Source organism: Oncorhynchus tshawytscha, linkage group LG01 (genome assembly GCF_018296145.1).
Source record: "Oncorhynchus tshawytscha isolate Ot180627B linkage group LG01, Otsh_v2.0, whole genome shotgun sequence".
NCBI classification, from domain to species: domain Eukaryota; kingdom Metazoa; phylum Chordata; class Actinopteri; order Salmoniformes; family Salmonidae; genus Oncorhynchus; species Oncorhynchus tshawytscha.
The window spans coordinates 19,026,909-19,053,135 of NC_056429.1; the positions used below are offsets into that span (position 1 = coordinate 19,026,909).

At 43.1% G+C, this 26,227-nt stretch overlaps 1 protein-coding gene across 2 annotated transcripts in view; it reads right to left on the bottom strand.

Moving 5' to 3' along the window:
* The window catches only part of LOC112234537 (single-stranded DNA-binding protein 3), a 119,554-nt gene that overhangs the window by 75,187 nt on the left and 18,140 nt on the right, over positions 1-26,227 (bottom strand). For both annotated transcript variants that reach the window (XM_024402742.2, XM_024402827.2), the window contains exons 2-3: positions 25,413-25,485; positions 15,513-15,574 (exon numbers count right to left, since the gene is read on the bottom strand). In XM_024402742.2, coding sequence (XP_024258510.2) covers positions 15,513-15,574; positions 25,413-25,485 — 135 coding nt within the window. The remainder of the gene's footprint in view (positions 1-15,512; positions 15,575-25,412; positions 25,486-26,227) is intronic.

Sequence of the window (26,227 nt, forward strand, 5' to 3'; positions counted from 1 at the left end):
ACACCTGCTGTCTCCATCTCTGAATAATTGGCTATGAAAAGCCAACTGACAACCACTGTGATTATTATTATTTCACCCTGCTGGTCATCGATGAACATCTTGGCCATGAACTGTTATAATCTCCACCCGGCACAGCCAGAAGAGGACTGGCCAACCCTCAGTACCTGGTTCCGCTTTAGGTTTCTTCCTAGGTTCCTGCCTTTCTAGGAAGTTTTTCCTAGCCACTGTGCTTCTACATCTGCATTGCTTGCTGTTTGGGGTTTTAGGCTGGGTTTCTGTATAGCACTTTGTGACATCGGCTGGGTAGCCTAGTGGTTAGAGCGTTGGACTAGTAACCGGAAGGTTGCAAGTTCAAATCCCCGAGCTGACAAGGTACAAATCTGTCATTCTGCCCCTGAACAGGCAGTTAACCCACTGTTCCTAGGCCGTCATTGAAAATAAGAATTTGTTCTGACTTGCCTAGTTAAATAAAGGTAAAAATATAAAAAATATATTTAAAAAAAGGGCTTATAAATACATTTAATTGATTGATTGTGGGTTTGATTCCCTCATGGGACACATACTTAATGTATGTGTGAAACATAACGCTAAAATACCATCTATCACAAAGTGAAACTTGATCAAGCTGAAGTTATAAAGGGAATGAAAAAAAAAAACTATTTTAGTCCACCGTTCGCCTCAGAGCTTCAGCAAAGTGAGGTCATCTAATCGAACCATTTCATGTAGCTATCGTTCTGCTTGGCCAGAGCTGCAGGCTAATGATCTATTAGGCATTATATTTGTTAATTAAGGCAAATCCAGCACTTAAGGGCTGGAAGGGGCACCAAGTTCCAATCCAAATACACTCTTAATTACTTAATTAAGCACCTGTTTAACTGGTCCACATTAAATTGTTCTTTCACCTAAGATATTGATTTAATGGATAGCACATAAAAGCTGCTGATCTGACTGGGGCTCAAGAGCAATGTTACGCTTTTTCCAATCAATTCAAAGACGAAGATTCCACAATATGCATGCTTTCTGCTGAGGCGGCGAAACCAGACTTCTAACAACGTGTGATACACTGAGCACTTGATATGACTGCAAAATAGAGCAGAAAATATTAGCTGATCACCCATAACCGTGTGTAAGATATTTTGTTACAATTCATATAGAGTGATACTAAACATATGTATTTACTGCATATGGAAGGTACATTTGCATGTACTGTCTTCTTACTGTGTAAGCACAGTAAAGTAGTGAAGATACAACTTCCCTGTTTTATATCATAAAGCATTTCTGCTGAAGAAATGCTATTTTCTACAAGCCCCTGGCCTTTGCTCTCAGGTGTGCACTGTCTGGGTCAGCTGGACAGGCTGATGTACAGCACAGAGAAACAGAGAGGAGAGGGAGAGATGGAGAACAGAGGTGTGTGTGTTTGTGCGTGCATACGTGCATGTTTTATGCGTGCATGCGTATGTGTTGAAGGGGTCATGAAGCCTGCCCCTCAGTCACTTGACAATAAAGCCAGGCTGCATTATCATATCTATCAACTGCCGTTAAAGAGATTGCAGCTTTGTCAGAGCCGTGCCTGCCTGCCGGAGGGAGACAGCGGGATCATCTCAAATCCAATCAGCTCTCTGGGAAATGAAATAAGACACACGTTAGAGTTTGTTACTGAAAAGCCACAACTAGGTGCAAACAGGGGATGGGGACTGGAGAGCAGGGTAATCATAACCTGACACCCACCAACGTTTCAAATGGTAACTTATAAACTAGGTGGTTTGTGCCCTGAATGCTGATTGGCTGACAGCCGTGGTATATCAGATCGTATATGACAAAACATGTTTTTTTACTGCTCTAATTACGCTGGTAACCAGTTTATAATAGCAATAAGGTACCTTGGGGGTTTGTGGTATATGGTCATTATACCATGTTGCGTTGTGCCTAAGAACAGCCCTTAGCCGAGGTATTTTGGCCATATACTACACCCTCTCGGGCCTTATTGCTTAAGTAGATCATATCTGGGTGGGACTGCTCATGCAACACGGCTAAAAAGGTACACCACGACTAGTTAAGACTAGCTACCTACAGGTTGAGAAGGTCAGCCGTTTCTTTTTGTCAACAGAAGATTTTCATACTGTGGATGCACTCTCTCCTCAGACTCCTTTAAATACATTTACTTGGCTGTGTGGAATCCCTAAGATCAATCTGGGTGTGAGATTCATAGTCCAGTTTAGAAGGCATGCAAATTCTGCCATATTCAAATTAAATGCCAGTCAAAACAATGTGGAAATATGGACTGACAGCATAAACAGGACATACACACTTTCCACTTCATTGTGTCCCGAACAGCGGATTAGCATCCACATTCACAAGACAATTACAACAATTAAATACCATCATGATAATTATTGCAATTAACTGTAGTCTGACAACGCCTGGAGGTAACAATGTGCCTTCCGCCATAATGGGCAGAGTAAACAGAGACACATGGTTGAAGGGGCCTAGGCATTAATCTACACACTCTAGGCTGGGGTGAGTTCCTGTCAGGCAACAGAGAAGCCATGCTAAGGAGAGGAGAAAGAAGAGAAGAGAGAAAGCCAGGTTGACTATGGCTGCTACTACTCTTATCAGCCTGAGCTGCTCTTAATGGGACAAAACGCTACAATCAAAGGCAGAAGAAAACAAAACCTTTGAGTGTTTATTACCCCACTGAAGTTTGCTATTCTCCTGGTATTAATGCTTGCATTGTGAGGCAACAAGAGAAACAGGCACTCCGTAGATCTTAAAACAGCACGCCATGTAAATCAGCTGTTCTATAATTCCCTGGGAACACTCCCCTCGGACTTCGCTAATAAATTCAACATCTGACAAGGGCCAAAGAAGGAAAGAATAAAAGGAAATGTATGTTGTGTGCATATTGTTGAAGATGAGATACAATAACTCCTTTATTAATCTAACATGGGGAGGCTCAATGGTCAGGCCAGATGCTCTAGCGCAGGGATGGGGAACTGGCGGACCCCGGATCAATTCCCTCCACCCTAAAAAAGTATTCTTATTTTGCAACTCAGTCAGGGCCTCAACTTACTATTGAGAGTTAGAATTGCAAGTTACAAGTTTTCTTGGTCGTCCAACAAAGCGCTTACTTGCAGGTTCTTTCTCGACAATGGAACAAACAAACACTATAAGAAATATACATTTTAGCATTAGTATAATACAGGAAGGCGCAATTTCCAGTCCAAGATATAAATGTGTATCAGGGGAAAGGGGGGGGGGGGGCAAGTGTATGAATTGAGCAGTATAATAAGAGTCAAGTAAATATTAGGAAGGTGTTCTTAATGTTTTGTACACTCTGTATGTTTGTGTGGGTGTGTGCATGAGTAAGTGCATGTGTGCTAAGGTGTGGAGAATCAGAGCAGGTGGTCAGTCCAGTTCAATTTTCAGCTGTCTGATGGTTGGCAGATACCAACAGACTCAGAGACAGTCTGCCCGGCGGTAAGGGAGAGAACAACTTGTGGCTGGGGAGTGTGGGGTCCTTGAATATGCTGCGTGCCTTCCTCAGGCACCGTTTCGAGTAGATGTCCCGGATGGGTGAATGCAAAGTCACAGTGATGTACTGGGCAGTCTTCACCCCCTGATGAAGGGCCTTGTGGTCGTGGAGGAGCAATTCTCATACCAGGCCATGATGCAACTGGTCAGGATGGTCTCAATGGTGCAGCGGTAGTATTTGGAGAGGAACCGGGGCGGCATTCTGAATTTCTTCAGCCGCCTTAGGAAGCAGAGACGCTGTTGCGCCCTCTTGACAAGAGTGGTGGTGTTGTTGGTTCATGACAAGTCCTCGTGATGTGGACGCCCAGGAACTTAAAACTTGTGACTCTGTACTGTAGTCCCGTTGATGTGGATCGGGGCATATTCCCTACTCTGCTTCCTGAAGTCAACAATCAACTCCTTTGTTTTGCTGATGTTGAGGGAGAGTTTGTTATGACACCTGTGCTTCGACCTGTTGTTTCAGCCATTTATTTCAGAAGTTTTATTTTGTTCATAAGTGTTTGTGTTAAAACCTGCTGGTTTGGACTGAATGTTTACCAACTAGCCAGCTAGCTAGTTACCTAGCCAGCTAGCTAGCAATGGAGCCCACTATGCCTGGAATGGCTAACAAATATTTCCAATGCTGTAGAAGCGGTCTTTATTATGCTCTTGTCCGGGACAATATTAACAATCCGTCATTTCAAATGTGGCAATTGTTTGCTTGCGGGGGGGATTACAGGAATCAGGTGGCTATCCTTAGCAAGCAAATTTCAATTCTGCGTGAACTTATAGGGAAAACGCAAACGAGTCCTCAACTCCTGTGGCAAGACGCAGCTTGGGCTTAATGGATGTATCCCTGCATTGTCATCTGTCCCTATCCGAATGGCCTATGCTACCTGGAATTTTCCTGCTAAGGAAGTTGTTTCAATCTGCTTCTCCTCCATCTTGTAGTGGAGTAGATGGAGAACAGCAAGAGGATAGTTCCAATCAGCGCTGGTCCCATGTCACAAGTCGTGGAAAGCAAAGGCAGCCGCATGCTGCTAAACGGAGGTCCGTTTAGTGAGAGGTCCGGAGGAGATTGACATGAGAAATAGCTTCACCACCCTGGTGCCTGATCTACCTGCGCCTTCATCGCTGGGACTACCTGGGTCTGCGAAAGCTGTGCCGACTCCAACAGCGGCTTCGTCATCGGGCTCGGCTCTTACCTCTCTCTTACCCTCGCTCTTACCTCTCTCTTACCTCTCTCTTACCTCTCTCTCAGGAAATTGAGTCTATCATAGTTCATGTTGGATTCAATGAAATTATGAAGGAAAGATAAGAACAGCTGAAGATGGATTTTAAAGAACTGATTGGGTCTCTGCTTAACACCAACAAACACAATCTCTGGCCCTGTGCCCTCCCTAAATCATGGCATTGAACATTCTGCAGACTTTTAGCTCTCCATAACTCACTACGTGCCTATTGCAGGTACGTGAGTGTAACATTTATTTTCAATTTTGATTCCTTCTGGAAACAAAGCTTGTTTAATAAAGAGGATGGGATCCACCCAAATCATTTAGGTTCCTGGATCCTTTCACAGCATTATAAGGCAGGAAGAGTAGCTGCTGCCTTGGAGCAGCTAATGGGGATCCTTAATAAATACAAATAGAGTGCCAGTTCACTTACCTCCTCCCTATAGGCGGACTCGTCATTGTTGGTTTTCAGGCCTACAACCGTGGCGTCGTCAGCAAACTTGATGATGGAGTTGGTGTCGTGCTAAACCACGCAGTCGTGCGTCAACAGGGAGTACAGCAGAGGACTGAGGACACACCTCTTGGGGTGGCCCTGTGTTAAGAGTCAGTTTGTAGGTGTTGTTGTTGCCAATCCTTACAGCCTGTGACTTGCGCATCAGAAAGTCCAGGATCCAGTTACAGAGGGTGGTGTCCAGACCCAGGGTTCTGAGCTTGATGTCGAGCTTGGAGGGAACAATAGTGTTAAATGTTGAACTGTAGTCAATGAACAACATTCTCATAGGTGTTCCTCTTGTCCAGATGCGTTACGGCTCTGTGAATAGCGATAGAAATAGCATCTTCCATGGATCTGTTGGGGCAGTAGGTAAATTGAAGCCTCTCCAAGCACTTCATGATGACAGAGGTGACCGCGACAGGGTGATAGTCATTTGGGCATGTCACCTTGTTTTTCGGGCACTGGGACAATAGTTGTCCAGCAAGTGGGGACGACAGCCTGGGACGGGGACAGGATGAAGATGTCTGGTTGGCACCCACTCGAAGGATGCAGCCAGAGATGCCACCTGAGCCGGTGGCTATGTTAGTATTCAAGCTTTTGAGAGTTTTACTCATGTCAGCCTCAGTGCGTAAAAGCACCTAGTGGTCTGGAGAAGCGAGTCTCTTCCTGGATGGCTCGGTATTGTCTGCCTTGAAGGGAGCATAGAATGTGTTAAGCACGTCTGGGAGGAAGGCTTCAGTGGGTACCGCACTGCTGGATATGCCTTTGTATTTTTGCATCCCTAATGGATTTGCGGAGCACGTACCTGCTTGCCTTGAACGACTCATCAGGGTTTGTTCTACTGACATTGAATGCTGCAGTTCAGGCTTTCAGCATTGTACGGATATCTCTGTTCATCCAGGGTTTTTGGTTTGGGTATGTCCGGATTGTAATTGTGGGTACAACATCAACAACACATTTCCCAATGAGGCCTGTGACTGACAATATATATTCCTCAAATGTTGATGGATGAGTCCTTGGTGAAAATTTGAACATGTTCCTGCAGCATTGAGACTGCCCCATCTGTCCAGCACCTCAATATTGTGTTGATGGCTCTTTCTTGAGTTGCTGCTTGTAGGCGGGGAGGAGGAACAGAGAGACGTGTTCTGACTGGCGTTGTAAGTGTCACGGATGTTGGTGTATACATGGTCAAGCACACTGAATCCTCATGTGTGACAGGATAATGTTGGTGATATTTTGGAGAAATGTGTTTTAGACGGGCTTAGTTTTAGTCACCACCAACAAAGACTGCTACCGGGTGAGAGTATCATTGCTGGCTAATGATCTTGTACAGTTTGCTGAGTGCGCTGTGCTTGCTTATGGCGGCATGTACACAGCTGTGATAAGACACCTGAATTTCCTCTGGATTTGTTTTATTTGATTTAACTCGGCAAGTCAGGCAAGTCAGTTAAGAACAAATTCTTATTTACAATGACGGCCTACCGGGGAACAGTGTTTGGGGGCAGAACGACATATTTTTACCTTGTCAGCTCGGGGATTCGATCCAGCAACCTTTCGGTTACTGGCCCAATGCTCTAACAACCAAGCTACCTGCCACGCCAAAATGGATATACGGTAGTGAAATATATACAGCCTTATTCAAAAATGTATTCAGTTGTTTTTTTCCACCTACACACAATACCTCATAAGCAAAATCAAAAAAGCAATTTTTTTTTTGAAACTTCAGCAACTTTACCAAAAATAAAAATATCACATTTACATAAGAATTCAGACCCTTTACTGAGTACTTTGTTGAAGCACCTTTGGCAGCGATTACAGTCGAGTCTTCTTGGGTATGATGCTACAAGCACACCTGTATTTGGAGAGTTTCTCCCATTCTTCTCTGCAGATCCTCTCAAGCTCTGTCAGGTTGGATGGGGAGCTATTTTCAGGACTCTCCAGTGATGTTTGATCGGGTTCAAGTCCGGGCTCTAGCTGGGCCACTCGAGGACATGCAGAGACTTGTCCCGAAGCCACTCCTGCGTTGTCTTGGCTGTGTGCTTAGGGTCATTGTCCTGTTGGAAGGTGAACCTTCACCCCAGTCTGAGATCCTAAGCGCTCTGGGATAGGTTTTCATCAAGGATCTCTCTGTACTTTGCTCTGTTCATCTTTCCCTCAATCCTGATTAGTCTCCCAGTCCCTGCCACTGAAAAACATCCCCACAGCATGATGCTGACACCACCACGCTTCACCGTAGGGATGGTGCCAGGTTTCCTCCAGACGTGACGCTTGGCATTCAGGCCAATCTTGGTTTCATCAGAGCAGATAATCTTGTTTCTCATGGTCTGATGGTCTGAGAGTCTTTAGGTTCCTTTTGGCAAACTTCAAGCGGGCTGTCATGTGCCTTTTACTGAGGAGTGGCTTCCACCAGGCCACTCTACTATAAAGGCCTGAATGAGATGGTTGTCCTTCTGGAAGTTTCTTCCATCTCCACAGAGGAACTGTAGAGCTCTGCCAGAGTGACCATCAGGTTCTTGGTCACCTCCCTGACCAAGGGCCTTCTCCCCCAATTGCTCACTTTGGCCAGGGGCAGCCAGCTCTAGGATGAGTCTTGGTGGTTCCAAACTTCTTCCATTTAAGAATGATGGAGGCCACTGTGTTGTTGGGGGCCTTCAATACTGCAGATTTTTTTTGGTACCCTTCCGGAGATCTGTGCTTCGACACAATCCTGTCTCGGTGCTCTAGGACCATTCCTTCGACCTCATGGCTTGGTTTGAGCTTTGACATGCACTGTCAACTGTGGAACCTTAAATATACAGTTGAAGTCGGAGGTTTACATACACTTAGGTTGGAGTCATTAAAACTAGTTTTTCAACCACTCTTCAAATTTCTTGTAAACAAACTATAGTTTTGGCAAGTCAGTTAGGACATCTACTTTGTGCATGACAAGTAATTTTTCCAACAATTGTTCATAGACAGATTATTTAACTTACAATTCACTGTATCACAATTCCAGTGGGTCAGAAGTTTACATATACTAAATTGACTGTGCCTATAAACAGCTTGGAATATTGGGCTGAAAGTAACCACAAAGCCCCACTTTCAGCCTGATTATACCTGTTTTATAAAATATAACCAGGAGATTTAGGATGGGGTAAGTCTGTTTTGCTTGACTTCTTTTCTTTGCCCCTCGCAAGGATTAATTTCAGCTGGAAGAAATTTGAAGGATGATCCGTGTACATAGTATTGTGGTGAGGTTCTGAGAGGGTGACCGAGTGAATGTCCATTGAAAACGGGTTAAAACAATTGATTTGGTCAACAAATGAAGAGGGCTAATGAAACAATCAACACCTGCACCCCTCTCGGAACCCTGGCTTTATCCCTGTGTCCATAACAACAGATGTGGATGACCTACCCCCACCTCCAACCCACCGCAACCTGTAGCTCCCCCCCTCAGCCCATTCAGGCCTGCACGGCCCAACTGGAAACTGCTTGAGACAGAATCAGGGAAAAAAAAAAAAATAGCCAAATCCCCCACCCAGGGTTAACACAAAAGAGACTGGAATGCAAGGAGTTAATCTGTTAGGGGTCTCTCTGCAAACAAAGGACAAGCCTCCAGACAAAGGTTGAGGGAGTGGGAGCAGGGGGGGGTTGGCTTTCCCTTACCATCTGGACCCTTTGTTTGGGGGAGGAGGTTGGTGAAGGGGGAGGTGTCCTGGTGAAGGGGGAGGGGTCCAGTGAGCCTCCCCATCCAGTGCTGCAGCCCCAGACAGACAACCCAGCTAGCACATAACATTCTGAGAACCATATGTTTCTTAGAACGTGGTTGTCCTATGGTTATTTTGCAAACAACTTTCCCACAACTTTCTGGAAATGGTGCAGATTAATTGCTTGGCTTTGTAACATTCTCAGCACATTTAAGGCACTTGAAAAAAAAAAAACTATTTTCTTGGTATTTCATTACTTTAACAGTGCTAGAGGGGTCACTACAGACCCGGATTCGACCCCGGGCTGTATCACAACCGGCTGTGATCGGGAGTCCCATAGGGTGGCGCACAATTGGCCCAGTATCGTCTGGGTTAGGGGAGGGTTTGGCCAGGGTAAATAAGAATTTGTTCTTAATCTCTGAGCACCGAACCCGGTAGCGGGATGAAATTTGACAACATACGGTGATCGCTACATAAATAGTCATATTAAGCATTCATGAAAATACAAGTGTCTCACATGTTTCGAAAGCCTAGAATCTTGCTAATCCAACTGCATTGTCAGATTTAAAAAAGGATTTACTGCGAAAGAATACGATGTGATTATCTGAGGATAGAGCCCCATAAAAAACTACTATTTCAACCAGCACAGGCGTAACAAATTCACAAACTGCAATAAAATAGTTTACCTTTGACGATCTTCCTCTGTTTGCAATCCCAATGCTCATTTTTACACAATGAATGGTCTTTTGTTTGATAAAATCCATTTTTATAGCCTAACACGAAACATTTTGTGAACCGCTTGTATCGTCAATTCCGTCTCATTCCATTTTCGCCGACACATTCGAGGTAAATACACACACAAAACGTGACTTTTCCAGTCATGTTTGGTTTCATTGCAATCAACTGGTTTGTTTGTAACACAACCAAACCTGATGGGTCCTTTCGCGGGACGTATTGACTGAAAGAAACCGATTTGAAGACAACAAGTAATCAAAAAAAAATTAATTGTGCACCAATGATTTGCCCGCTGTTTCGTTGATTGACTGTATTTTAACCCAATGACCACTGATCGTCTTGAAATCTAGCTGGGTAGATAGCCAATGAGCTGAGGTAAACTGCAATATGTAATGTTTATGTGTTTGAAGACCAACCCATGTAGGAAACTCCGGCGTAAAGAGGTTCATTCGCCATTGACGATTCATACCGGAAGGAGCAACGCATGTTGCGCACAGTATTGATTTGGTAAAGTGCATATTCAGCTGTTTATATATCAATCAGTATGGCGACTAAGTCAGGAAAAGCCAAATCTAAGTATAGATATACAGATGTACACACAATTTTAGAAGAAATTGATCGAGGACGATTCATTTAGCGATTCCCAAATGGAGGAATATGTTTTGAACGGAGAGGAAATCGTTTTGGACTGGTAAGTTCTTCTCATGCTAATGCCGTTGTTTGAAATTAATAATATAAAATATTAAATATGAAATGAAATAGCCTATTTGAGGCTGTTGAGGGGAGGGCAGGCCCACAACAATGGCCAAAGTGAAATGGAGACAGTAGATACAGCTGGTCTGTTGTAATATAATAAAGACAGTAGATTTAGCTGGTCTGTCATAATATAAATGAGACAGTAGATCTAGCAGGTCTATAATTATATATTCAACCTTATGTTCCCTGTACTCTATATATATATCTGTTTATTATACCTGTTGATACAGGGCTCATATGTGAAACTATTCTAACTGAACATTTTCTTTCACAGTGACACTGACTCCAAATGGGAGCCCCCAGTGCCAAGGTGTCCATCCCCCACTGAAGCTGGTTCATCCAGCTCCTGCCACAAGTGGTGTTCATCTGCCCAAATGTATTTCTGCAGGCATGGATGTGCTATGGCACCTGGCATCAGTAGCATAATATTGTGTAGAGGACTGAGGGTCTTCCAAATATCGAAAGTGTTATTTTGTAAATGTATATATTTTTTTTCATGTTTTTTCTCTATTTTTTTAGGGGGGGTGTGTTTGAATGACATTTTGGTATTTTGTATATAGTTATTCCTTTCAAAATGGATAACTTCACCAATTTGGCCACTTTGGTACATTTGGGCTACTTGTGTGGGACACCTGGGTGGACTTCATGATAAATGTCATGTAAGCACACTCATTTTGGAAGTTATCATTATGAAACTTTGCACAAGTACTGTTGCCCTCTTATGTTTTTCACTGAAATTGTCCCCATCATCCCATCTGACTGTTTGTTTTATCTTGTTCATTTTAAAGATGAAACAACAATAAAAATAAAAAACGTATGTTTTTTTAAATTTATTATCTAAACCAGATCTATTGTGTTATATTCTCCTACATTCAATTCACATTTACACAAACTTCAGAGTGTTTTCTTTCAAATGGTACCAAGAATATGCATGTCCTTGGTTCTGTGCCTGAGCTACAGGCAGTTCGATTTGGGAATGTCTTCTGGCGGAAATTGAAAAAAGTAGGGGGTAGCTCTAAGAGGGTATTAACTGACTTGCCTAGTTAAATGAAGGTTAAATTTAAAAAATGACATTGCCATCGATAAAATGCAATTGTGTTCATTGTCCGTCGCTTATGCCTTTCCATACCATAACCCCTCCGCCACCATGGGGCTCTTTGTTCAATGTTGACGTCAGCAAAGCGCTCGCCCACATGACGCCATACCTTCGGTCTGCCATCTGCCCAGTATAGTTAAAACCAGGATTCATCCGTGAAGAGCACACTTCTCCAGCGTGCCAATACGACGCCAAACTGCAGTCAGGTCAAGTCCCTGGTGAGGATGAAGAGCACAGATGAGCTTCCCTGAGATGTTTCTGACAGTTTGTGCAGAAATTCTTTGGTTGTGCAAACCCAGTTGGCTGGTCTAACGATCCCGCAGGTGAAGAAGCCGGATGTGGAAGTCCTGGGCTGGCATGGTTACACGTGGTCTGCGGTTGGACATACTGCCAAATTCTCTAAAACGATGTTGGAGGCAGCTTATGCTAGAAAGATTTACATTAAATGATCTGTCAACAGCTCTGATAGACATTCTTGCAGTCAACATTCCAATTACACGCTCCTTAAAAACTTGAGATATCTGTGGCATTGTGTTGTGTGACCAAACTACACATTTTAGAGTGGCCTTTTATTGTCCCTTGCACAAGGTACACCTGTGTAATGATCATGTTGTTTAATCAGCTTCTTGATATGCACACCTGTCAGTTGGATGGATGGATGATCTTGGAAAAGGAAAACGACTCACTAAAAGGGATGTAAACCATTTTCTGCACAACATTTGAGATAAATAAGCTTTTGATGCTTATGGACAATTTCTAGGATATTTTTTTCAACTCTTGTTAAGTGTGTTCAGGTGTGTTGGCGCAGCCACTAATCTTGGCCACACCTTAATGAGTGCTTGTTTAGTTTGAAATGGGGTCTGTTTGAATATACAAAAATGTAACAGCTTTGTATATGTTAAAAAACAATGCATGCTAACTATCCTGATGGCGAAGTGGACTAATTCCATGGATAGAGAACAGAAGATTATAGCTTTGAATCTCACTGATAAAAAAAGGAATGCATTTCCACGATTAATGCCTAAGGAAATGAATTTCAATGTGTCCTATTCAGTAGCCGTGCTTGGAATTTAAAAAAGTTAACCCAAAATATGCTAGCCGTGTTATTAAAACACTTTCAGAGCGTCAATAAAACCTCCCAGGAAAACTCAAGGAACTGGAGTAAAATGCTCTCTGAACCTCCCTGCAACTGAAAAAATATTTTCTATGCAAAAGGACAGTAAAATGGAATGTTTTTTAAAACAGTCAGAAAACATGGCTTCGTTACCACAACCAATGCGAAACCCAAATACATACGTTCCCACAACTTCCAATGAACCAAATGTGCTAGCTGGGAACCCTCCACTGGGGCCCTGCTCAGCTAATAACCTGCCTACTCTCCGACTGCACACACACACACACACACACACACACACACACACACACACACACACACACACACACACACACACACGAGGCTCCCTCAAACCATGTCTCAGCACATCAACAAACCCTGAGACTTTACAACTTCTCTAGAGGGTTAGGCAACGTGAAAGTAAACTTTGTCTAAAAAAGGTATGTTTGTATATGTCAATCTGTCTGCAACTCTGGTAGCTTTTCAAGTGAAATCTGTCAGACGGAGGGAACACAGGCTCTCTTAAGGGCCATTATGAGCTGTGTAAACATGATTCACAATTAAAGCATGTTGGCGATTCAGGGAGAAGAATGCAGCTGAAAGACCCCTGTTCAGAGATTGAGGGTAGAGGGGCTTTTCGGGATGAGCAGCGCTGGACAAACAAAGACTGCCTGTGAACTCACTCCCTCTCTCTTTCTTCCAGTCTCTCCCTCTTTCCTTCAATCTCTCTCTGTCTCTTCATCTGTCAACTGGAGGAGAACCCAGGCATGGGCGTTTCCTTCTCATCCAGTGAGACTGAGAGAAATACGTGTCAGCCTGTCAGTCCAGAGGCAGACCACTTCCAGATAGCAAATACACTGAAGTATTTTTTTGGCATTAACACCTCTGAAAGGTCGGCTAAAACATATACAGCACAAACTGGTTCTACGAATATCATGGATAGAGATCATAATGAGTTAGCGTTTTTTTTACTCTGGCCAGAAACTATAAAAGCTATTTAAAGTATAACAGGTATACAGTTGTGGCCAAAAGTTTTGAGAATGACACAAATATAAATTTTCAAAGTCTGCTGCTTCAGTTTGTACGATGGCAATTTGCATATAATCCAGAATGTTATGAAGAGTGATCAGATGAATTGCAAAGTCCCTCTTTGCCATGCAAATGAACTGAATCCCCTCCAAAAACTTCCACTGCAGTTCAGTCCTGCCACAAAAGGACCAGCTGACATCATATCAGTGATTCTCTCGTTAACACAGGTGTGAGTGTTGACAAGGACAAGGCTGGAGATCACTCTGTTAAGCTGATTGAGTTTGAGTAACAGACTGGAAGCTACAAAACGAGGATGGTGCTTGGAATCATTGTTCTTCCTCTGTAAACCATGGTTACCTGCAAGGAAACACATGCCGTCATCATTGCTTTGCACAAAAAGGGCTTCACAGGCAAGAATATTGCTGCCAGTAAATCAACCATTTATCGGATCATCAAGAACTTCAAGGAGAGCGGTGCAATTGTTGTGAAGAAGGCTTCAGGGCGCCCAAGAAAGTCCAGCAAGCGCCAGGACCGTCTCCTAAAGTTGATTCAGCTGCGGGATCGGGGCACCACCAGTACAGAGCTTGCTCAGGAATGGCAGCAGGCAGGTGTGAGTGTATCTGCACGCACAGTGAGGCAAAGACATTTGGAGGATGGCCTGGTGTCAAGAAGGGCAGCAAAGAAGCCACTTCTCTCCAGGAAAAACATCAGGGACAGACTGATATTCTGCAAAAGGTACAAGGATTGGACTGCTGAGGACTGGGATAAAGTCATTTTCTCTGATGAATCCCCTTTCCGATTGTTTGGGGCATCCGGAAAAAAGTTTGTCCGGAGAATACAAGGTGAGCGCTACCATCAGTCATGTGTCATGCCAACAGTAAAGCATCCTGAGACCATTCATGTGTGGGGTTTCTTTTCAGCCAAGGGAGTGGGCTCACTCACAATTTTGCCTTTGAACACAGCCATGAATAAAGAATGGTACCAACACATCCTCCGAGAGCAACTTCTCCCTACCATCCAGGAACAGTTTGGTGACGAACAATGCCTTTTCCTGCATGATGGAGCACCTTGCCATAAGGCAAAACATCAATATTTTGTATCCATGGCCAGGAAACTCCCCAGAACTTAATCCCATTGAGAACTTGTGGTCAATCCTCAAGAGGTGGGTGGACAAACAAAAACCCACAAATTCTGACAAACTCCAAGCATTGATTATGCAAGAATGGGCTGCCATCAGTCAGGATGTGGCCCAGAAGCTAATTGATAACATGCCAGGGTATATTGCAGAGGTCTTGAAAAAGAAGGGTCAACACTGCAAATACTGACTCTTTGCATCAACTTCATGTAATTGTCAATAAAAGCCTTTGACACTCATGAAATGCTTGTAATTATACTTCAGTATTCCATAGTGACATCTGACAAAAATATCTAGACACTGAAGCAGCAAACTTTGTGAAAATTAATATGTGTCATTCTCAAAACTTTTGGCCACGACTGTACGCACGCAATAAGCATAACTTCACTTTTAAAGTAATACTGACTATGCTCCAATTTGAGGGAAATGGAACTTATTTGAGTTGGGTTCCATTTTATTATCAGGGCAAGTTCATCTTCCAGTGAAGAGAGTACAGTGAACCCACAGCACTGACGTCAGAAGACATTGCGCTTAGCATTCCCCAGAAATGACCTCCTCCTCACTCCTACACATTCTTTCATGTCATTATGTGTGCTTTCATGTCGTGAATAAATTGCAGCTGAGAGTGTGTTTACAGTGTGTGGTGTTAAATGGGCATCTTTGTAAAATCGCTCTGGATTAGAATGTCTGATAAATGACTCAAATGTACATAGACAGTGCACGTACCACCACCATGAGTGAAGGAATCCAGGGGGCTCCCCCAGTGTAATGTTCTTCTCCCATCGGATCTAGGAGAGGAGGAAGATAGTGGAGAGACAGAGAGTGATACAAAGAGGGAGAGAGAGTTAAGACTCCACTGCATGTGCATCCATAATGCATAAAACACCACATCTCACTCCACTGCCACCTCAGACAGACACGCAGTAAGAATGGAGAGTGTGGTTCTGACTCTAAAAACATCTTAGGAGCAGCTCCTCACGCTTCAAACACCTACTCCCCATATCTGGTCACTGAGATAAGATCAACCCAGAGATTGCTAGCTACCACACTCAGCCCTATTATCACTGTCTGTGGCCACTGTGTAAGCTTCAGTATATTGCAGGTACTGTGCGTAGCCTCCCTTGTGTACCAAGGTTTCTCCGCCTCTCATCTCATAAGTAGGACCCAGGGTTCTTGCCTTTGTGATTTGACCAGGAAAAGTTCATGTAACTAGGGCCAGGACCTTTTCTTGGTCAGGGTCACATGATCAGGCAACAACTCATACAAGTGAGCCTTAAAACGTGGCATGTAATAGAGGCTACCTGCAATGCACTGTAGTTCTAAGGCATATGTCTTGTGATCTACACTATATTGTAGGTGGATAATCTCCTATAAACCCCACAGCTGGTGGATGAGACTGAGTTGTGTGTGGGACAGAGAAGCTGTTTTAGGAGGTGTTCTGCTGTGAAGGGGAGGGGCTGTGGGGACTGACTGTGTCCCTGGGGGACAGGGCCGTGTGCAGGGGGAGGATGGGAGGTTAATTGAGAGGCAGTAGGAGAGTCCATGCGATAGCTCTCATTAGGAGCACTGAGCAGGTGTGTTTTTCTTCAGCGTACCTGTGGGACTGAATTTTCTTATCTGTTCAGGGAGGGTGGGGGGAGAGGAGGGTTGGAATGGGATGGGATGAACATGCTTTGGAGAGGTCCTGAGACTGACAGGCCTATATTAATGTAGTAATTGAATTGGAGTGACGTGGCTGACTGTAGAACTGTTGACATCTATTTGATGAAAAGAGACAATATAGTTGGAAGTATCATTACCAGGATAAGTTATAAAAGCATTTTATTTTTTATATTGTGTACTTACTCATAGCCTATGAAGGACAAGCAGAGTACCAGAAAATAATGGTTTGAAAACATCCCTGATCAGCATCTCTGCATTATACTTTGTATGAGATTTCATACATTCAAGACACAACTACAGTACAAGCAAATTACCTTGACCCTGGCCTCTGCATGCATGTCTCATGGACGTGGACTTTGTGAGGAGCGGTGTCTTCGTCCCATTGCCTGTGACCCATAACTTAACCCCTATCCAGCAGCACACCATTAACACTCCATCTGAGGGAGGAGATTCACCCAGGAGGGTTCTGCTATCAGAACCTCACTTCAGCCCTGCTACTTAAAGTGGAACTGACAGCATTTTAGCAACATTAAAATCTGTTCATATACACTCCCAGGAATATATATATATTTTTTTACATTTTCTGACAAGCGTGTTTGGGAATTACATTATTATTGCATTATACTAATGCATTTGTGAAAATTCTATAGCAATATAGTGTGGGAAAGTGGCTGTGCGCTTGGACAATTAATAGACATGGCAGTAAACAAAACCTAATAAAAACATTGTGGTCCTGGACGAGACAATCTGCGCAGAGGTACAGTAGGCCTACATGCAAACAAGCCATTTGCCACAAGGGCCTGCCATCATTCACTTTGAACTGGACTGTGTGTTTACAAGCAGTTGCAACAGCGTGACTTTAGATCATTGGAACGCATACCACAGGAGTCACCTAAAACCCTCAAACTTTTACAGATGCACAATGGAGAGCATCCTGTTAGGCTGTATCACCTCCTGGTAAGGCAACTGCACCGCCTGCAACCGCAGGGCTCTCCAGAGGGTGGTGCGGTCTGCCCAACGCATCACCAGGGACAAACTAGCTGCCCTCCAGGACACCTACAGCACCCGATGTCACAGGAAGGCCAAAAAGATCACCAAGGACAACAACCAACCGAGCCACTGCCCGTTCACCCCGCTATCAAGAAGGCGAGGTCAGTACAGGTGCATCAAAGCTAGGACGAAAGACTGAAAAACAGCTTCTATCTCAAGGCCAACAGACTGTTAAATAGACATCACTAGCACATTAGAGGCTGCTGCCTATATACATATACTTTAATAAATCACTGGCCACTTTAATAAATGAACACTAGTCACTTCAATAATGTTTACATATTTTGTATTACAAAACTCATATGTACATACTGTATCTTAGTCTATGCCATTCTGACATTGCTCATCCATATATTTATATATTCTTAAATCCATTCCTTTACTTAGACTTGTGTGTATATGTTGGGAAATTGTTAGATATTACATGTTAGATATTACTGCACTGTTGGAGCTAGAAACACAAGAATTTTGCTACACCTGCAATGACATCTGCTAAACACGTGTATGTGACCAATAACATTTGATTTGAGTCCTCCTACATTTGGGAACTTTACAGTCCTATTGATCAAACAACACTGAAAAAGGTTGGCTATATTTTCCTATTAGCACATCAACAAGATCAACGTCTAATGCTAGCCAGAGCAAAAGGAGCTCAAATCTAACAAAGGAACATTAGATAAACCCTCTCAAACTTTTTCAGCTATACTGAACAAAAATATAAAACGCAACATGCAACAATTTCAAAGATTTTACTAAGCTACAGTTAAGGAAATCAGTCAATTGAAATACATGCATTAGGCCCTAATTTATGGATTTCACATGACTGGGCAGGGGCGCACTGGGGAGTCAGGCCCAGCCAATCAACATGAGTTTTTCCCTCACAAATGGACCTTAGAGACAGAAAGTAGTTTCATTTCAAGCTAAAGTGTACTGTTAGCTGGCTAATGTTAGCTGGCTGGCTCCCTAGCTAACGTTAAGTGTATGACATTATTCGTATCCCAGAACCATTTGATTTGCTAGAGCCTAATGTTAGCTAGCTGACATTGAACCTGGTTGGTTAGATCCCAGCAGATTCATGCAGGGTAGTAACGGCATGATTTGGCACTATGTTCATTGTTGTTTAACTAGCTAAGTGTGTGATCTTACACGTTGTTTACCTAGCTACATGTCTTAAGCTAAAGTGTACAAAGCCAATTGAATGTGGCCAGTGTCAGTAAACGTCGGCAAAAAAAGAGTAATGAAATTGTTGCCAGCAGAGCTGGTTAGGCTGTTCATGTTATCCAGAGGTAAACAAATCATCGGCCAGAACGCCAAGTGTGTGCTCGGAACACTCCAAGAGTGAAACGAGATGTGTGAGGCTAAAGCTTAAGCGGGTGTAAACTATGCTGAATGGGTGTCGACAACAAAGAAGAGCTCTTCACTAGATACTAAAACATTCAAAGGCCATTTTCTCAAAAGTAAGTTTCTAAGTTTATCAACTTTCAAAAAGTCTAAACTTTTATCCAATGTAAAAAAAAACACAATTTCAAATTTTGCTACACAAGACCAAATCAAGGTTGTGAGTCACAAACATGTAAACAAAATAAGAGAAGAACATGGAAAATGTGAGTACGGAAAATTCACTGGGATTTGCTTTTCAGCTCATGAAACATGGGACCAAGAATGTTTGCCCTTGTATTTTTTTCAGTATAGTTAACCATCGAAATTGCACCGATAAACAATGGGGAATAGCCTGCACGTCCTTCTGTAGCTTGCCTGCCAATGCATGCGTTGTCCCAACCAAGCACCAAAACGAATTGGCTAAAGTTGGCTAGCTTGCTAGCTAGCTACTTCCAGATACAACTGAGAATACCTCACTGACCATGTTACTCGCGCTAGCAGAGCTGGTTAGGCTGCTTACATGTTCTATAGAGCAATCGTGACTATTAACTATTACTTTTTTTGCCTAAGTTTTACTGACACCGATCATATTATCCATTTTAGAATAAGGCTGTAATGAAGGGCCTCCCGGGTGGCGCAGCGGTCTAAGGCGAGTGCCTTAGACCGCTGCGCTACCACATTGCAGTGTCTGAGGCATTACCTATTGCAGATTCAGTCTTCCCAGCCTGGTGCAGGTCTACAATTTTGTTTCTGGTGTCCTTTGACAGCTCTTTGGTCTTGGCCAAAGTGGAGTTTGGAGTGTGACTGTTGTGGACAGGTGTCTTTTATACTGATAACAAGTTCAAACAGGTGCCATTAATACAGGTAACGAGTGTAGGACAGAGGAGCATCTTAAAGATGGTCTGTGTGAGCCAGAAATTTTGCTTGTTTGTAGGTGACCAAATACTTATTTTCCACCATAATTTGCAAATAAATTCATAAAAATAAAAAAAATCTGATTTTGTCTGTTATAGTTGAAGTGATGAACCTATGATGAAAATTACAGGCCTCTCTCATCTTTTTAAGTGGGAGAACTTACACAATTGGTGGCTGACTAAATACTTTTTTGCCCCACTGTATATATTTAACGAGGCAAGTTAAGAACTAATTCATATTTACAATGACAGCCTACCCTAGCCAAACCTGGATGACGCCGGGCCAATTGTGAATCGCCCTATGGGACTCCCAATCATGGCCGGATGTGATACAGCCTGGATTTGAACCAGGGACTGTAGTGATGCTTCTTGCACTGAGATTTGAAATATTGTCCCTGTGTCCATTGTTTGATGTTGTAGTTTTGGGTTGGTTAACACTTCATGAGGCAAGCAGACATTCCGATCACCAAAACTAGGCCCCAAAGGACTCGTCTGCTGCCTAATGGTTTACAATCGACGTGAGGTGTCATAAAACCCCCACATCCATCCCTCTCCCTCTCTACCGGAAAGAGAGAGAGCTCTGTAGAGCTGATCCACTGTAACCTGATCTCTTGGATCCTCACAGGAGAGTCATGACACCTGCCTGATGACATCACCAGGCCATAAATTACAGCAAAGAAAAATATCAAATGCAACATGTAAAGTGTTGGTCCCATGTTTTATGAGATATCCCAGAAATGTTCCATAAGCACATTTGTTTACATCCCTGTTAGTAAGTGTTTCTCCTTTGCCAAGATAATCCAGCCACCTGACAGGTGTGGCATATCAAGAAACGGACTAAACAGCATGATCATTACACAGAAGCACCTTGTGCTGGCGACAATAAAAGGACACTGAAATGTGCAGTTGTGTCACAACCCAATGCCACAGATGACTCAAGTTTTGAGGGAGTGTGGAATTGGCATGCTGACTGCAGGAACGTCCACCAGAGCTGTTGCCAGATAATTAAATGTTAATTTCTCTACCATAACCCGCCTCCAACGTCGTTTTCGAGAATTTGGCAGTACGTCCAAACTGCCTACAAACCGCAGATCACATGTAACCACACCAGCCCAGGACCTCCACATCTGGCTTCTTCACCTGTGGGATCTTCCGAGACCAGCCACCCACACAGCTGATGGGTTTGCGCAACCGAAGAATTTCTGCACAAACCGTCAGAAACCATCTCAGGAAGCTCATCTGCGTGTTCGTCATCCTCACCAGGATCTTGACCTGACTGCAGTTCAGCATCGTAACTGACTTCAGTGGGCAAATGCTCACCTTCGATGGCCTCTGGCACACTGGAGAAGTGTGCTCTTCACGGATGAATCCCAGTTTCGACTGTACATGGCAGATGTCAGACAGCGTGTATGGCGTCGTGTGGGCGAGTGGTTTGCAGATGTCAACATTGTGAACAGAGTGCCCCATGGTGGCGGTGGGGTTATAGTATGGACCGGCATTAGCTACAGACAATAAACGCAATAGCATTTTATCGATGGCAATTTGAATGGACAGAGATACCGTGGTGAGATCCTGAGGCCCATTGTCATGCCATTCATCTGCCGCCATCACCTCATGTCATTGTAAATAAGAATTTCTTGTATTTGATAGAGATTAAAAAAAGGCTGCTTTGGACCTTTAATCTCTCTGAGCTTGTCCCAGATCTGTAATTCATATTTTAGTCTACTTCTGTGCCTTGTTGGCACTTAGTCAAACCCTGCTGCTGTACTGAAAGGTTTAAGGCAGAGGGAGGCAAAAGCATTTGGGCAAGTTAGGTGTTTGATGGATTGATTTCTCAGCATTGTGATTGACTAGACTATTGTATGACGTTCTGTTGTGTTAACCTGGCCAGGATGTGGCTTGATTTAGCCTTGTAAACACACATAACACCTGAACAGCTACCTTGATATCCACCCTTTTATAATATGACCATTAACCTGAGAGTGACAGATTATTTCAGTTCCATTGAAGGCTGCTCTCTTAACAGGTCAGTTATGTTTTTATAATACTTCCACATATATGGAAAGATAACGAGCAACAATTAAGCTTAAAGGGTAGGAATCTTGAGTTTTACTCACCAATGTAATAAAACAGTGTGGTCAAAGACTTAGTAAGTAACTTAGTTGTAGTCACGATCGGGTTACCTATAAGTACAAACAGTTATGTTTTTGGAATATTACATATTTATGAACTTATTTCCCAATATCTTCTAAGCTACCCACAATGCACTATTTGTCAATGAAATATGGAGGATCAATGGAGGATTTTCCACTGGAGGATTTTCCACCTTGGCTTAGTTCTAGCGCACTACCTGACGGACATCTGGAATCTATCCATTTAATATTTCCCTGACTCTCCCTCTGCCCGGCGAAGTGCCCGCCTCCCCCTTGCTTTGGTAGCCAACTCAGCATGCACGCTTTTAAAAGTTTTACAATCGGATGGGCCCCAGCGATCAATATCTCTAACTCTTTCAATCTGAGGTTATGTTTTGGTTGTGTTGTGTTAGTTGTGTTCTAGCTCATCTCCAGTAGTTGGGCTCTAGCTTGCCGACCATGACTGTGGTAGTTGGCTAGGCTACTAGCTAGTTGACTAAATAGTTCATGTTGGCTGGCTTCTGGCTAAGATGGCAATATGCAGTTAATATTCTTTCATAACTGGTTAGATGGCATTATGTAGTTCCAAAACTTTGGTTTACTTTAATGTAGCTGTAAGCTAGGGGTTGATAGCAACTGGCTAATTCATGCACTGCTAATGTAAGGTTGGCAGGCTGGTAAGCCTAATGTTAGCAGGCTAGTTGGCTAGCAACCTTGCAGGTTGATTTGTAAGAATACATTTATTACGTATTTGCTTGTAAGTTGGTTGAAAATGTAATTGAAACTAGTTGTCATCAGCGCAAACAATTTCAAGTTATACATTTAAAAGTTATTTCTGTTGGAGTTTACATTATAGGGTATAGGCTGGCTTGCCGGGTCCTACATATTACACCACACCCCAGAAAAACCCTTTTCCGACAAGACTTTAAGATTGGTTTTATGTTATAACTCGAAAAATATAAAAAGTGAGGTGTAACTTTGCATTGGGACTTTTGATGTGTATACTAATGTAAATCCATATGTTACATGTGACGTTTATGCTACCTACACTGTAAGGCTCGAGGGGAAATAAATACATATAGCATACTGTGTATAACGTTGTGCGTCTTGAGAGTATCTCAAAGAAAATGTTCCTCCTCCTGTGTGGTTGACAAAGGAAAACCCAACTGAGGCAAACAATGTTGTGTCTGTATCTTCCAAATATTTCATGTAAGCCTGGGCCATGCTCCATACATGTACCTCAAAGCATGTTTGAACACAATGACACACAGGTACAGTCATGAACAGTAGTGGAACATCAATGCTGTAATACATGATAACAGCTGAACAGATTATAATCCAGCGAGGAGAAATGTGGAAATGTGAGCTGGGTGAATCACACCACTGGCATAGTTCTGTGCTTGAACACAGGCCAGAGAGTGTTTTATATTAAATAAATTAGAAACATCACAACCTTTCATTGCACATGAAAGGGATCACCTTAGCAGGTCCGGGGGTTAAGAACACTATTATTAACTATTATTAAGTGTACCCATTCACCCATCAAACTACACTTATTTAATCTGACTAACACATGGGAGTGTTTAAATTGCCTGACGACTCAACCTGAATTATTCCGCTGCTCTATGATCGTTACATACTTCTGTCGAAGACTGCCACCATTGAAGTTGTTTGTGATGATCACAAAATTAGGGGTGTTGTACAAAACAAAGTCATCAGCAATTGGATCATTTCTAACCAATCAGAGTATCAAAGCCAATGACACATTTTCTAAAATGCTGCTTTACCTACGTGTGTTCTGGCTCAAACCATCGGTTTCTGGGACCAATCAGAACAGTTAGAACATGTTTGCGTTCTAGAAATTGTCAAGGAGGTACTCCGATCCAGACTCGTTGCGGAGTAAAACTAATGTCTGTGGGCTTGGCGTTTCACAGGAACAAGTAGTTTGGGTAACCAGGCAAGTGTTTAAGAACAGTTATGAAACAAATGAGCAGAGGCATCAACACCACTCTAGAGGTGTCAAACTCTCACTGCTGGCTAAATGAATGGTAAAGAATATAGGAGCTAAATAGACTAGTATGAGCATTCAGGGTATCACTGATTAAGGATACTGGAGTTTAATTAAACCTCTTAAGGATCTCAACAGATCGGTGTCCTGACCACGGGACAGTTGAGCTAACGTAGGCTAATGTGATTAGCATGAGGTTGTAAGTAACAAGAACATTTCCCAGGATATAGACATTTCTGATATTGTCAGAAAGCTTACATTCTTGTTAATCTAACTGCACTGTCCAATTTACAGTAGCTATTACAGTGAAAGAATACCATGCTATTGTTTGAGGAGAGTGCACAGTTATGAACTTAAAAAGTTATTAATAAACCAATTAGGCACATTTGGGCAATCTTGATGCAAACATTTCAACAGAAAAGCAATGGTTCATGGGATCAGTCTAAAACATTGCACATACACTGCTGCCATCTATTGGCCAAAATCTAAATTCCACATGGGCTGGAATAATACATTATGGCCTTTCTCTTGCATTTCAAATATGATGGTACAAAAAAAATGTCGTTTTTTTCTTTATTATCTTTTACCAGATCTAATGTGTTATATTTTCCTACATTAATTTCACATTTACACAAACTCCAAAGTGTTTCCTTCCAAATGGTATGAAGAATATGCATATCCGTGCTTCCGGTCCTGAGCTACAGGCAGTTAGATTTGGGTATGTCATTTTAGGTGAAAATTTAAAAAGGGGGTGAATCCTTAAGAGGTTTTAACCTAACTGCTAAACGTTTCAGAGGCACATAGAGAGAGAGGTATAAGCAGGGACATGAATTTGTCCTGACCAAGTAACCTGGGAAGGAAAAACTCATGGCCCTACTTATGGCTTCCTGCACAAGATAAGTGGTCAGGAATTCTCCTGGCCCTAGGGAAAGGGAACAGCGGCCACATAGAAATATAATGTTTGTCTTTAACATGAATAATATAGTCCACAGTGATTTGTGTATCCACAGCTATAACGGTACGATATTAAGTAAGCTGCTTAAGACATGGAGGTGTTATAGAGGGGAAGGCCTGAATACTAGGCCATTATGAGGAAGGATGTCCATTAAGGAAGATGATGCAACACATTAGAAGGGCTTTACCGCACTGACAGTTCAGGGGCTATCAGACTAATAGGGGAAGCGTGTGGCCTAGGTGTTGTTATGGAAAGCAAATAGAATAGCTGCCATTTTGTATTGTCCTTAAAGAAATCTTAAGACTAATACTGCTGTTATTCATCAGCTTAGTCTTGGCCCATTAGATTTAAATCATTGTATACAACATTTTGGGATCTGATTACTTGGTGTTACAAAGCAGAGATTACCAAACTGTTCCTTGACCCCAGGGCTACCGCTAAATGTAAATTCCATCCCTCGCTATACAACGGAGAAAAATCCCATTCATCCATTCACCTCAAAGTTATTCTAAAGCTGTTTCTTACCTCTGACAGGAAGGTCTGTGCTGATTTCTGTGCACCGACGTGCAGCAAATACTCATACACATATAAAGCTAACCTGTAAAACAAAGAGAAAAGGGTCAGCATTGAGGCTCCATCTCACACCTCCTCCATTCCTCCTTCCCCTCCTCCTCACTCTGGAGAATCTCTCACCCTCCCTCCTGGGGAAGCAGGCAGCCTAACCCACTGGTGCTCAGGTGAAAAATGTGGCTTCACTGGATCTCTCCTTACAGGCCAGTGGAATTAAGCAGGAGAAGGAAGGCTTTGTCACAATCACAAACACAATCGTATTTGAGTTCAGACCTGTAGTATGTACACCAGGGATCATCAACTAGATTCAGTCACAGCCAATTTTTTTCTTGAGCGGATGGTCGGGGGGCCGGAACATAATTACAAATCATTTATAGACTGGGCCTCTTGCAGTCAATTTGCAAACAGATACTGTATACGTTTCTTTTTTTTGTACTTTTACCCCTTTTCCTGATATCCGATTGGTAGTTACAGTCTTGTCCCATCGCTGCAACTCCCGGACGGACTAGGGAGAGGCGAAGGTCAAGAACCATGCGTCCTCCGAAACACGACCCTGCCAAACCGCACTGCTTCTTAACACACTGTTCGCTTAACCCGGAAGCCAGCCGCACCAATGTGTTGGAGGGAACACCATCCAGCTGGCAACCGAAGTCAGCTTGCAGGCGCCCCGGGCCCACCACAAGGAGCCGCTAGAGCATGATGGAAGAAAGAAATCCCGGCCGGTGCAAACCCTCCCTAAACTGGACGATGCTGGGCCAACTGTGCGCCAC